We start from the raw sequence: 15,909 nt of genomic DNA on the forward strand, positions 1-15,909 counted from the left end.
AGTGTTTACAGAAGTAAAAATGTGTTATGGTTCTCGTATGTAATAACATTTTCAAAAGAACAGACGAAAAGATATATATACGCATTTTTACAGATCTCTTACTGAAATAGTGTTACAACACTAAAAGGAGACAACTCTTTAAAAATAAATTGAACTTTTTAATCACGTTTTATTGTTAAAGAATAGTAAGCTTCTTAATGATAAAAAAAATCGTTTTTCAGACTGCTATATTTCCATTGATTTGTTTGTGCTTAAATGTGTGATTAAAGTTAAAGTAAATAATTTGTCAAAATTTTATAATAAACACGCCAAATTCAATTTAGTCAAGGCGTTTAGTACCACTTTAAATGGAGATTTCAAGCCTTCCTTGGAATAAATACATATCCATTTAGAAAGAGAATTGAGATAATTATAATGGTAAATATATATCTTAGCTTTTTGAAATTGCGTTAAATGATTGACATGCATTTGGTGACACAAATTCTTTTAAAAGATATGATAAGTTGTTAGTATTAAAATCCATAGTTTTCTTGACCAGTAAGAAAGTTTAAATTTTGAAGGGTAATGAAACGATATGTAGTGTCAATATTGAAAGTACTTACCAATACATTATTAATATTATAAATAAAACAGCATAACAATTAATAAGCTAAGCATACTGAGGGGTTGCAATATACATACTTTCGCAATCACCATTGTGGTTCATTAGTCTTCTATTCGAGTGGCATGCATGAGGTAAATATAATTACATGTATAAGTGACAAATATATTTGCATAGCTGGTAAACCAGTTTAGCAGTAAATGAGGTTTATTGTACTGTCGTTTATTTGATACAATTGTCATACAAGTAAGAGTTTTAGCTAGCTTTCAACCAGGTTTAATCCACAATTTTCTACTTATGAAAATGCATGTAGCAAGTCAGATTTATGACAGTTGTTATCCATTCGTTTGATGTGTTTGAGCTTTTGAATTTGCCATTTGATGAAGGACTTTCCTTGTTTAAATTTTCTCGGAGTTCAGTATTTTTTGTTATTTTACTGTACTATCGTTAAACGAATTTACTGCGTTTCGATTATCCTATATAAAATGTATATTGTAAGTATTGTGCTAAAGATGTTGACAGAAATCAACTATATTGTTATAAAAATAATGAGAAGATATAACTCGTCGATTGATTGTTGTTTACCTAACGTCCAGTGGCAAATAGTATATGCAGGTTGAGGATGAAAACAAATCAACACGTAATGCAATAAGTAGTAGATTGTGCAATAGGGTTTTGATTGAGATGAGGACATATTAGATATGGACAAAATTATTTTCCTCGCAACAGGACAAATTAAGACCCCTCACTAAAATTATGTATGTGTTATTTCCACTCTATGTGAAACGAGGCAGCGAAACTTTGATCGTAAGTGACTGTATTTATTCATCCTGCAAAGTTAAAGGAGATAGGTTTAAACAGTTATTACTAAATTATTATTTAAAACATACCTCAGTGTTCTTCTTGACTCATTTGTGTGTCCAAACTTTGCATATGACATACGGAAAAAAAATTTACTCAATATTGAAATCCGCTCAAGGTCTTTTCGATAACATGAGATGCGAAAATATATTAGTGAGACAACGGTTTTGTTTGGCTAGTACTTTTCAATTACTATCTACAATATCTGAATTAGAGTAAGATTATATTTGTATTTCTTTCTAGATCTGCTCAGTGAACATGAAGACTCTTTTATATTTGACAGTCCTATTAGGGATTTGCTACGGGCAAGGTAAATACTGTAACATATGAACAATTACCTTTTAATATTCTTATATTTTTTCTCTCCAATATTTCAAGGTATTTTTTTACAAACATATATCAGTTATTAAAAACAGAATTTGAAAAAGTTTACTTACTTTGGTAGACCAAACACGCGTCTGTTGAACAAAAGTTCAATCTTGGTACACATGATGGATTTATTTACTACTTAAGTTAAAATACTTGTTTTATAATGGTCAGCAAAACTACGTGCATATGCCATTTGTTTGGTATACTTTACACTTAATATATTTTTTAAATCAAGTTGAACTTTATTTAATTATTTGTTTTTAAGTTTGCTAAAAAGTATCACTTAATTTTCATTTTTTTTTCTTTCTTTTTTACTTTCGTTATGCTGCTGTCTTTGCATGCACATAACGGGAAACGGAATCAAATTTTCCTGGAAGCATCGCGAACTCAAATGAAAGAGCTTTAGTTGATGTATGAGTATAACCTATTTGTTATTTTATTATGAATAACAGCAGTTTGTATATTTTGATATTTGCAAACACACGATAATAATGAATTTTCAAAAATACATTATTTTTTGTATATGTGTATAATAGTTATCAAAGGTACCAGGATTCATCATAGACACCAGGATTGAAATTTAGTATTGACGCAAGACGCGCGTTTCGTCTACAAAAGACTCATCAGTGAAGCTCGAATAAAAAAATGTTAAAAGGCCAAATAAAGTACGATGTTGAAGAGCATTCAGGAACAAAAAAAAACCTAACGGTTTTGCCAAATACAGCTAAGGTACTAGTAATCTATTCCTGAGGTAGAAAAACCTTACTATGATGACTATTAAATGATGGTCGCTACGGGTATATAACTTTTAAAGTTCAAAAGGAAGATGATAAAACCTTTATATCTTATTAAACAGAGTTCAACATTTAATGCAATTAAATTATATCACATATAAATAACGTTCACTCCGGGTTAAATAACAAAACACAATTAAATTCAGAAAATGTGATATGTAAGTGTCGCCTATGGTGACAGTAAAACTGTAAACAACGCACCACTGCTGTACATAGATTTTTTACATTTTGACCGGTTAATGTCTGTTTGTTTTGTTGGCACATCGCTGTCAATATAATGAAATTGATGCGACTGTCATACAAGAGAGAGGTTTAGCTAGCTTTAAAACCAGGTTAAATACACCATTTTCTACATACACATGTAAGACCTTTCCGTCTTGCATTTTATTCAGAGTTCGTTTTTTTGCAAATATCCTGTTGTTGTTTTTAAACAGACATATTAACTGTACATATGCGTACAAGGTGCCACCAATAGAAAGTACTGCCGACAACGGCATCAAATGTAAGAAAACGTCTTTTGAATATTGCCACATTAGCTTTTCTAGGTGCAGTAAAGATGTGATATAAGAATGGTCTCTATCTTAATGTACTTCTGGTTGCACCTGCTTTTAGTTTGGAATGCATACTTCAATGCAGCAGGTTGTAGTTTGTTTATGTGGTGCATAAGTGTTTCTCGTTTCTCTTTTTTTTTTATAGAGTTTAGACCGTTGGTTTTCCCGTTTGAATGGTGTAACACTAGTATTTTTTTGGCCCTTTATAGCATGTTTTTCGGTGTAAGCCTAGACTGCGTATTGAAGACCGTACCTTGACTTATAATGGTTGACAATTATAAATTGTGACTTGGATGGAGAGTTGTCTCCTTGGCACTCATGAGGGGCAACCTCACTCATAGTATCATACCCCATCTTCCTTTATCTAATTAGTTAAGACTATTTACTTATTAAAGAAGAATGACTCATTTTCCCAGTATTTGTTTCAGTAACAGTTTGAGATTCAAAGAGCTTTTCAGTCTACTTGAATTTGAAAGAAAAAAAACATAAAATAAAACATATTAAAAATCTCCCCGGAGCATAGCTTAAATATCAAGATGATTCACGAATATGCTTTTTGATACTGACAAGTGCCTTCAGTCATGTTCCTGAATGTTTAATTTAATCTTTAGAAATAAACATATTTTTTGGTTAGAACATCAGAGTACATACATGAAGTTAAGTTACTGTAAAATTTTAAATGGAACTAGATAACTATTGTATTTATAGCCACGTGAAGAGGACCCGTGCATATATGATATGGGCGGTTTTTCTTTATTTCTCTTTTGTCATGTTAGATAACACGTTGAATGTATTTACTTGCTCTTTTAGTATAACAAAATGATGTTTAGCATTATAAATAACTGTTCAATATTTCTAGATGACGTATTCAACGTGACAAACACGATTCCCCTTTTTCATAAATAAATAATATTTTTTTATAATATCTATACTATTAAACGAGAAGACCTCATTTTGGGTGTCGCTTCTCTTCTTTCCACAATAAATTAATCTTCATGCCTCTGTGTCCTATATGAACAGTGCATAATTGCATTTGTCATCCGTTCATATGATTATCCAGATTGAGTTATTTTGGGAGAAAAACGAGAAAAAAAGGCGTCCGGATATGTTTCCGTCATTGGACGAAATTTTAAGTCAGATTAGACTTCCGGTTTGCGTTTTCTGTATACTTTTTTCATACATATACTACGAATAAAGTGTATTTTCTGTCTGATATCCGTCATTGGACGAAATTGTAATTCAGATTAGACCTCCGGCTTGCGTTTACTGTATACTTTGAAACAAATACATATACTAGGAATAAAGGGTATTTTCTGTCTGATACCATTTTCAAGTTTACTACTCAAGGCGGTCACAGAGTTTATTAAAAAGAGAGTGTCTGTATAATATATCAATGACCGACGTGGATCAATTATTTAACTGAGAATTGAATTTAAAAGAAAATACACTTTATTTATAGTAATAAATGAAGCAGGACCTTTTCGGGACGTCGGGAACGGGTTAAGATCGAAATTTCAGGATTGACCATTTCGGGATCTTGGATTTCTTTTTTCGAATTTCAGGATGTCGAGATATTTAATTTATATTAAATTCGGAACCTCTGGATTTCATGTTCTTAAGACCGGGATATCGGGATCAGCACCCCTCCCGGTGTTATCCGCCCTTTTATGAATGTTCATAATATACAGATAAGCGCTAAAATTATCCATGTGTCATTAAAATTAATAGAGAACTAACAAAAAAAAAGGATTTCTTTTGTGGAAAAAGGAGGAGCCGGGCTAGAAAGGAGCCGGGCTAGAAAAACAATTATCCTGTCCCAAATTACCTATGACTTTTGATATCTTTTCTGAAATTCTCCAGTCATTAAGTTTTTTACAAAAAAAAGTGAGGTATGAATGCCAATGAGACAGCACTCCGCAAGAGACCAAAATGACACCGAAATTAACATTTAAAGGTCACCCTACGGCCTTCAACAATGTGCAAAGCCGATACTGCATAGTCTGATATAAAAGGCCCCGAAATGACAATGTAAAACAATTCAAATGAGAATACTAACAGCCTTATTTATTTACAAAAAATGAACACTAAATTACAGGCCCCTGACTTTAATGTTCATAATATACTACATGTATGTTCATAATGAAATTAATAGAAAACAAAAAAATAGGAATTTTGAAAATAAAGAAGGAGGGTTAAAAAAAATACTTTTCCTGAAATACAAGTCAGTAAATCTTTTACAAAATTCTTCCTACAACACTTTACATACTTTCAACCACGCTCTAAATGCCCGCGATTTCGCGGATGTGTTCTAGTTGCTTTTAAATGCAGAGAATGTCGTCAAGTCGTGTGTAGATAAAACGGCGCGAATGGCGCTAATTAAAGTCTTAAATCTGTTATGCGGTTTGACCCCTGTCAAAGAGATATCAATCAAGAAATGTCAAACAGTAAATATTTCTTATAAAAGAGGGACGAAAGATACCAAAGGGACATTCAAACTCATAAATCGAAAATAAACTGTGCTAAAAATGAAAATTACAAACAGACAAACAATAATACACATTACACAACATATAAAACTAAAGACTAAGCAACACGAACCCCACCAAAAGCTGGGGGTGATCTCACGACATGTGCTCCGGAAGGGTAAGCAGATCCTGTTCCACATGTGTCACCCGTCATGTTGCTTATGTAATAACAAATCCGGTAAATAGTCTAATTCGGTAGGTCTCATTCATGAAAAGGGAAGAGGATAGTTACGACATAAGGAACTTATCCGATATCTTTTGTGAAACGGTCTACCAACTGTGATGACGACCATAAAATTTATATATGTTATTTTGTTAATTTCAGGCAGAGATAACCAAGGCACAGAGTTTTTACTTGGCTTTATGAACAACAGAGGTATGTAGTTTACTGTCAAATGAAACAGTAGAAAAATCTATACAAATCTTCTGTATACATAAATGATATTCAATAGGATTGCAAAAGGTACATAAGTTAGTTGCCAATCCAGAGGGTTCTGGGATTCGATGCTTCCTTTTTTTCTTTTGTCCTGTAGTTTGATTGCCAGTATGCTAACTGTCCAACAGAAATCAACAAGGAAGATATAAGTAATAATATGCCTCACCGTCGGCCTTTAACTGTTCAACAATGAACTATATATCTACCATGGCTATAAAAGGTCCGGACGTGAGCACTATGTAAATACACATCTCATGAAAAACAAACTTCCAATTTAACTGGTTTTATAATCTTGGTCGGGTTGATAGTTAAATGGAAATGAGAATATGTCAAAGAAACAACAACCCGACCAAAGAGCAGATATCAGCCGAAGGCTATTAATGGTTTTTAATGCAGCGAGAAAATCCCGCACTAGGTTGTGGGCATGAAACATGAAACATGAAAACTTAATTAAACGCCTATTTCTACATATACAATATGTATTCAGTGGCGTTGTACATAAATGACATATAAAATACAAAAATACTAAACAAAAATACAATATGTATGTACAATACCAAAAATTGAAAATTTATACTGTGATACACAAGAAAAAAGTCAGAAAAGTTCAAAATAATTTTCGAAATACAATGTTTTCAACCGACTTTTAAAAATATCCAAAGCTTCAGAGTTTCTTACATTTGTACCTAGTTCATTCCACAATTTTGGCCCAATAGTACTAAAGCTTCTATCTGAAAAAGTTTTCTTTTTGTTATATGGGACTGCATAACAACCAAAAGATGACTCTGACGACATCAGCTGGTTCCTAAATAAAAAATGTTAACTACATGTAATTCAGTGAAAATGGACGTCATACTAAACTCCAAAAAATATAAATGAACTAAAAGTAAAAAAACATACATGACTAACAAAGGCCAGAGGCTCGTGACTTGGAAGAGGCACAATAATGCGGCGGGGATAAACATGTTTTGTAAGATCTCAACCCTTCCCCTATACCTCTAGTAAATGTAGAATAAAGAAAAATAAAGCAATACGTAGAGTAAAACTCCGATTAAAAGAAGTACGAGTCCGATGTCAGAAGAGGTAACAATAAGAGCTAAGCAAAATGACAATGGTACATATATTCACAAAGGACTACTAGCAGTTACTAAAATGTCAGCTCCGCCTCATTTAACTACATTGTAATAGAAAATTTATGTCTTCATTATATAGGTTCATTTATATTTACAAGAATCATATAACTTGGTGATTGCGCATTTCCAAAATCATCTTACATGTATAACAAGAGGCGGACACAGCGACAGCAAACTTGATTTATGAACATTTATTAGTGTCCTAGCAGTTTTCAATATCACAAATAACATAACTCCAGAACGAAGAAAGTGAAAATCGTCAATATCAAACTTGACCTTCATTTTGATATCAGTTACAGTAAAAACTTAATTTTTGAAAAGCTTTAGTTGAACGTTTCATGAGTTAAAGCTCGGACATGACTGGAAACACCATTTTTCAAATTGTCAAGGACCATAACTCCTGATCGGTGAAAGTGAAAATTGTCAATATCAAATTTTACCTCCATTTTGTCATCAATAACCCAATATATTAAAATTGGAAAAGCTTTGGTTGAATGGTTCATACGTAAATACAACAACATGACTTGAAACACCATCTTCTTAATTTTTCAAGTACCATAACTCCTGAAAGATAAAAGTTAAAATAGTCATTCGTGAAATTGACATCCATTTTGTTGCCAGTAACAACATATTGAACTTTTAACAGCTTTGGCTGAACGGTTCGTGAGTTAATGCACGGACAACATTTGGCTGCCGTTCGCCCGACCGACCGCTTGCTATGTCCCCAAATCAAAAACTGACATTTTCGACGAAAATCCCGTTAACAATCAGATCCTCCAGGCCATTTATATTACAGAAAAACGTTAATTTTATATTTATACCATACATAATTTTACTAATTAAAATGATATGTTTTCTATAGTTTCAGGATCTTCAACTAATGACCTTGAACTCTTTGTGACCACAAGCTCTAACTCAGCCGTAGATGTAACGGTAACAGCCCCTTTATATTCACCCGGAAGTACGCTTGCGTCTACAACTGTCACACGTGGTAATATTGAAAAGATAACCATAACGATGAACCTTCGCGGGGCAGATGTAGAACTAGGAAATAAAGGTGTCTTGGTCGAAGCAACAGAAGAAATCACCGTATTCGCTGTAAACAAAGAGTTATACTCCACAGATGGATTCGTAGGTTTTCCGACCGACACATTAGGAACAGAATATGTACTGATCACATGGTCTGAAGACGGACAGTTTATGGTTGTTGGTGTAACTGATGGAACCACTATAACTATTACACTTCCGACATTTGTGTCTACTACCTTATCTGTTACATACAACGGCAATGCATATACTAACGGTGATTCATTCACCGTTGTTCTTGATCGCTACCAAACATTTCATTGTCATCAAACCGATGGTGACTTCACCGGAACAAGAATCCAATCAACTCATCCAGTATCAGTTTTCAGCGGAGCCAAAAAGGTAGCAGTAGTAGATACAATGACAGGTTCAAGTTCTGACCATCTTGTAGAACAGATAATGTCAGTTGACACTTGGGGCAAAGACTTCTTCACCATAAGTACACCAGATAGAACTATTGGTGATTACTTCAGAATAGTTGCAAGTGAAGATTCTACCACTGTGTCATTGGCCGGTTCAACACATGGAACCATCAATGCATATGAATACATCGAACTGAACGTCGACACAGGGGATTATAAAACCATAACATCTGACAAAGCAGTCATGGTCGTTATGTTCGGGAAAACCGTCAGTTCCCAGGTTGGAGATGCACCTAATGGCGGTGATCCACAGATGACAGTAATACCACCTCTTCCCCAATTTCCGTCAGACTATACCTTTAGCACAGTTGAAACACCAAGCGGTGATTTTACAAATTACGCCTTGATTGTTATAGATAAATCAAAAACTTCCGATTTAATGGTTGACAATGTTGCTGCAAGCACATCATGGACAGCAATTGCTGGGTCAGCCAATTTGGTCACTGCAACGTTTGATATTAGTCCTGGATCACACTCAGTCTTCAGTAACGACCCGGCTGCGACTTTCATGGCAATAGCCTTCGGCAACGCTCAGACTAATTCATATGCTTATGCATGTGGTTTTCGATTAGCACAAATCAATGCGGTAAGTATTATTTTCAATTTGCCGTTTCAGAATCTAATGCATTGTGGGTTATATTTCAAAAAGCTGACACCAAAACGTTGTGATTTGTTTAATACGTGATAAACAATAGAAATTAAACCAATGATGTAACGTTATTTTCATTTTGGAGTACGAACAATGAAATTACCCATAGTCCTTTAGATTTTGAAAAGGTGATTAAATACAAAAAGGAGATTAAAAAAAACGATGGTTTTAATCCATGTGATTTGTACTTCAGCGCTACATGTAAAAAGACAGTGTGCCGTTACCTCTTTAGCTATTAAAAATTATTGTTTCGCCGTGTGGTATTTTTTTTTCTCGAGAAATTCTGCTTATAATTGAATTCTATGAACTTTTATTTCCCGTTTGTATATATTTGAATACCAGAAATTCTGATTTTAATATGCTCACTTTCACTTGCTGAATTTGGAACAATTAAATTTTCTATTTGAATTTAACAAACAGAAAAAATTAAATATCAGAAAGTTCAAGCTTTCTTAGACCCTTGTGGCCTTTCATCACCGTGCCATACTGTCTTGTAGTGTCTGTAGTTTGTTAAAAAGTATTATTTAAAAAAAAAAATGAAACACTTGTAACTTTGGTAAGAATATTGACACCGAAATGTTTAACATTTTAAATGAAAATCCAGTGTCAAGTTCCTGTTTTCCCCTTGTCAAAAGTTACAAAACAATTTCATTAAACCGTCGAAGTAGTGTATATAATATAGAATATAACTTTTACATGGTTATACGAATCATTTAGTGTCGTTTACTAAGACGATCTGTAGATAGTAAAGAGAATGCATTTCTAAAAAAATATAGATAAATAATAATAGAGTGATGTGAAGCCGACTTAATACGCAATATGAACTGGGGTGTATTGTTGGTTTATGAATATTGTTAAATATAATATTTACCTTTTTTCTATAAAATTTATCAACGATTTGAAGATCGTATAATTTTCCTGTGTATTAAAAGCTTATTTTTTGTCCGACTTTGAATAAAAAAAAGTTAATCCGTCAAATTTGAATTTACTTATACATATAAGCAAGTGATTAAGAAATATCAGTTTGTATGTGGATCCAGCCCTCAGTCATACAATCAATAGTTCATAGACTAGTAGTCCATTTGTGTTTTATATAGCCATGTTCAGCCACTCAAACAGTAGCCGGTGACATCGTGGATAACGATTGTGATGGGTGGATTGATGAAGAAACAGCCAACGGAATAGGTAATGTAACACAGAGGCCCCTCATTGGAGTATCTAAGTAATGTAACACAGAGGCCCTCATTGGGGTATCTAAGTAATGTAACACAGAGGCCCCTCATTGGGGTATCTAAGTAATGTAACACAGAGGACCCTCATTGGGGTATCTAAGTAATGTAACACAGAGGACCCTCATTGGAGTATCTAAGTAATGTAACACAGAGGCCCCTCATTGGGGTATCTAAGTAATCACATCAGCAATAGGTAATGTAACACAGAGGCCCCTCATTGGGGTATCTAAGTAATCACATCAGCAATAAGTAATGTAACACAGAGGCCCCTCATTGGGGTATCTTAAGTAATCACATCAGCAATAGGTAATGTAACACAGAGGCCCCTCATTGGGGTATCTAAGTAATCACATCAGCCAATGGAATAGGTAATGTAACACAGAGGCCCCTTATTGGGGTATCTAAGTAATCACATCAGCAATAGGTAATGTAACACAGAGGCCCCCTCATTGGGGTATCTAAGTAATCACATCAGCAATAGGTAATGTAACACAGAGGCCCCTCATTGGGGTATCTAAGTAATCACATCAGCAATAGGTAATGTAACACAGAGGCCCCTCATTGGGGTATCTAAGTAATCACATCAGCCAATGGAATAGGTAATGTAACACAGAGGCCCCTTATTGGGGTATCTAAGTTATCACATCAGCAATAGGTAATGTAACACAGAGGCCCCTCATTGGGGTATCTAAGTAATCACATCAGCAATAGGTAATGTAACACAGAGGCCCCTCATTGGGGTATCTAAGTAATCACATCAGCCAATGGAATAGGTAATGTAACACAGAGGCCCCTCATTGGGGTATCTAAGTAATCACATCAGCACTTTTTTAGGTGAAATAATAGTTATCTTTTTTAGTTGAAATTGTAAAAACCTAGAAGTTTAATATTTTATTGAAATCAGTGTAGTATATGTAACAATATGGATCAAATGAAATAACATTTTATTGTACTTCAAAAGACATCCGTCCATTTTAATACTGTTCTAACATTCAACTATTTACTGTTCTCATCTAGATTTAAACAAAAATACTGGTAATGTCTAAGGCATAAGCAGTTTGCAGATGTAAAGAGATAGATAAAATCGATATCAATTATAAATAAGTTTGTATTTTATTTTTCAAAATGAAATTTTGTCTTTTTTAGATTGTATAAAAAGGGTGGGTTTCGTCTTTCAATGAACTTCTTTAAAGAACCTTTCTCTAGGCTAACTTAATCAATTAGTAAAAATAGCAAAACAAAAACACAACAATGCATTTTAATAGTTGACATTTTTTATAATTGCAGACGATGACGGTGATGGATTGATAGATGAAGATTTAGCTACTGCTCCCCGAGGTAAGAATTGTATCATATTTATAAAATAATTTCTCACATTCAACTTACCATATTTACACATAGAAACTCATTGATTATATTTAAAATGTACGCTTATATTCAAGATTCAAAAACACTTTCCTCTTAACGTCTCAGAGAGCAAATCGCCATTATTGTTCTGGCATTTGTGTATTATACATTTCTTATTTTTTTTCAGTTGACGGAAACTGGGCAGATTGGGCTGCATGGAGCGCATGCTCCGTAACTTGCGATTCTGGATCCGGTTCACAAATCAGAACAAGATCATGCACAGATCCTGCTCCTGCAAACAATGGATTGGATTGCACTGGTGACTCGTCCGAGACACAGTCCTGTTCATCTGTCATACCCTGCCCAAGTGCGTATATCCATAATAAATCAATTTAATTTTGCAAGATAACATAGATTGCATCATTTCAGAATTGTCAACATTGTAACCCCTTAATATTTGTAGAAATAATATAAGTTACTTGAAAGATCAGATAGAAATATTGTAGGTACATGTACATGTATTGTGTAGACTTAAGAAAAATTGTCTGTTTTGCGGATAGATATATCAATACATTATCTAAAACAGTATTCGCAACTCATTGATGTTTACTAACATTAAGTACCGTAAAACAAAGAAACAGACTAGCTGTAACATCATTTCTATCATTACAGTTGATGGAAACTGGGGATCATGGGGAGTATGGACTGACTGTATGGTGTCATGTGGAACTGGTGAAATCAACAGAACACGTGAGTGTGACAATCCAGCTCCTCAACATGGCGGGGACAACTGTACTACCGGAACTGCTATAGAAACTGACAGCTGCTGGAATGGAACTTGTTATCCGTCAGTTATTGGAAATATTGATAGAGTATGTTTGTTATTATATTACTCCATTAATTGGCTTTTCTGATTTTATTTATATTTTAAGTAACGTTCTCTGATAGAAATAAATTAGTCTATTATACAGCGTTCCAACAGTTGGTTACACTGAACCATCAACTAAACTTTGCAATTGAAGCTTCTTCAAAGTTTTTAAACACAACAATCATATAAAAAGATTTGATGACTTTTTATTGGTAGTATACAAGGTTACTCAATATAAACATATATATCAACCTCGACATAAGACCTCGGTAAATATTAAATTCTTCGGTCACCAATTGTATATTATGAAATGGTAGAAAAAAAAAGACCTTTCAACTTTTACTTTGTACAATTTCGACAGCAGTTGGATAAACTTTATAAGTATTAACCTATATGTTAGTAAAGTGTCTTTGTGTTTTATAGGCGTGTTCGAATTCTCAAGTTGTCAAATATTAAATATATGTTTTTAATGCAGTTTCTTGATGTATGAAGAGTGAATTTCAATAGACAAGTGTATTCTAAATAATGTAATTGTAGTGCTTGTTTGGTGGTTTCTACACACAGCTTTCAATTTCAAATAGCTGTGAGTGAAACGCTTACGAAAACATGCACAGTTTCTTAATTTCTTAACATCGATTTCAGAATTGCTCTTGGACATGGTTTGGATGTAAAGATGGTGCCATTACATGTATAGATTTCTCTTTCCGGTGTGATGGAAGCGAGGACTGTGATGATGGCAGCGATGAGTCAGCAGAAATAGCAGGATGTCCAACCCAGTGTAACGGAGCAGGTAATTTATTTTTAACGTCAGGTAACTGATCCTGCCATGCAATAATATGATGGACCCGGTTTGTGATCCTGCCATGCAATAATATGATGGACCAGGTTTGTGATCACTAAAAAACAACATGTCGATGTGGTGAGATTGCCAATGAGGCACCCATTCACAAGAGACCAAACGACGTATATGTAAGCAAGTATACGTCACCTTACGGCCTTCAACAATGACCAAATCCCATATCATGTAGCTATATGATCTCCCCGACAGAACAGAAAGTAATACAATTAAAAAATGTTGCTTTATCGGAGCGGGTATTTTTCTCGAATAGAATTTGAAAGACCAGGCCTCACGGTCATAAAACTATGCTCAGTGCTCTGAGCACAAAAATCATGTTCGAAACATGAAATCCAGCATTTTGATTGGTTGATTTTCGAGTCTGAGTACAACAAGAACTATCTTTAAAAAAGATATCTGACGTATTTAAATTTGAGTATATGTTTAAAACTATCATTTCGATAACCTTCAGAAGCACAATGACTTAATGATGCAGGACCTCTCTAATAAAATCTCCATCTGAATGTCACTACAAGTATTCTTTACTAAGTCTTGTTATATTAAGGGAATAATATATAAAAATATTATGATGACACCTAAAAAATACAGTGCAAATAGCAAGAAACAAATATACATTTTCTACTGTTTACATTAAACTTCATTCATGGTTACCAAAGCTAGACACTATTGGTAGTATAAGTAGCTTTTAACAAAACCCCGCGGAAATCTCACATGCGTAGGTGCGTTCTAAAAGTCATGTACGTTCGTACAACAAAGTTTACATTAAAAATTATATAATTGTCTCGAATAAACAGCTGTCATGGATATAAAGAGCTATTGAAGAAACAATTATTTAAATAAAAATATAAATCTTTGTAAGATCTAGTTTAAATATTTATAGTTTTCACTTGCTTTCCATCATGATATGATTTTCGAGACGTTTTTTCAAACACAACCAAATCACCCACCATGACAGCATTTTGTCCAATCACAGACAAGATTTCGAGCATGCGTATTCTATTGCCATAGTTAAGAGTCCTTAAGTTCAAAGGGCACAAACCGAAAATATACCGACTACGTCGGAAAAATCATACTCGAAAGTTTTATGACCGCGAGGCCCGGAGTATGTTTTTTACATTATACAACGAGGAAGGTTCGTAAACAGGGTGAAACATATCTGTTTTTTTTTTTAATTATGATGCAAAAGTAACATTGTTTTATTTTATACATGGCACGCAAGGTATTATGAGCGTGAGAAAGTATATTAATTAAAGAAGAATGGAGCATACATCAATGAGACAAGAGCCTAACGAATCTAGATAACTTAATAAATGTCGCGCATTCGAAGAGCTTTTCCAGATTTACTTTCACTAGAAACGTATAAACTCTAAATCATTTGAAAAACAAACAGGTAACTGTATGGATAATACGAAGATACGTTAGGAACTTTATGGCAGAATGGGCGATAAAAAGAATACACACATTTAGTAAACATATGGGCGTCCTTATTTCTCATTTCAAGTTCTACATGTCATAAGCCTCAATGAAGTTGTGAATACTGTTTATTGAATAAATGCACATGTTTACTCCAATGAGGTTGAAGGCATACATAAATCAGCATAACAATTTTACAATATATCATAAAAAAAAACAATAAAAGAACAAATTAAACATTATAAACATATATGTATCTATCATCTAAAGCGAAAAAACGAAAAATGATATTATGTAAGTTATGGTAAAGCCCTATATGTTGTACAGTTCCAAGTAGCGGCATTCATTTTAAATGAGCAAGTGTTTAATTTGTCATCTTCTCATTTTTAGGTACCATGCCAGTATCCAGTATTTTGATTGGTACGATTATCTGCTTCCTGTATGTGGCAATGATGGGACATTTTTAACCTTTGAACGACAGCTTATTAAGTTATTTAGTTGAAATGTATGTTGTTGATTTGTATATTTATTTATTTTCTAAAATGTATTTTTTTACTATTAATTTATGTAATAAACTCTACCATTTATACGTAGCTAGTAGCATTATATTTAACTGTTCTTTTGTTCCCTTAGTTAGTAGAGGCGTCTTAGTCTATAGTTAAGTCTGACTGTGCTTTAACGATTTACGGTTATGATTGGTCTGTTTTTCCTCTTTTTAATAGTAAAATCAGGTCATTCAAAGAGGTACCAAACTACAGGTTGTAGC

General features: G+C 33.6%; 1 protein-coding gene across 1 annotated transcript; it reads left to right on the forward strand.

The window, feature by feature from the left end:
* Positions 1–651: 651 nt before the first annotated feature.
* On the forward strand, positions 652–15,708 carry LOC134713693 (uncharacterized). Its single transcript, XM_063574983.1, has 10 exons — positions 652–735; positions 1,706–1,772; positions 6,027–6,077; positions 8,133–9,364; positions 10,525–10,612; positions 11,947–11,997; positions 12,194–12,373; positions 12,679–12,878; positions 13,517–13,664; positions 15,534–15,708. Exons 1-10 carry the CDS (start codon positions 727–729, stop codon positions 15,608–15,610), a joined length of 2,103 nt encoding a protein of 700 aa, XP_063431053.1. The 5' UTR covers positions 652–726; the 3' UTR covers positions 15,611–15,708.
* The last annotated feature ends 201 nt before the right edge of the window (positions 15,709–15,909 follow it).

This window comes from Mytilus trossulus, chromosome 4, assembly GCF_036588685.1.
Source record: "Mytilus trossulus isolate FHL-02 chromosome 4, PNRI_Mtr1.1.1.hap1, whole genome shotgun sequence".
Lineage (NCBI taxonomy): Eukaryota > Metazoa > Mollusca > Bivalvia > Mytilida > Mytilidae > Mytilus > Mytilus trossulus.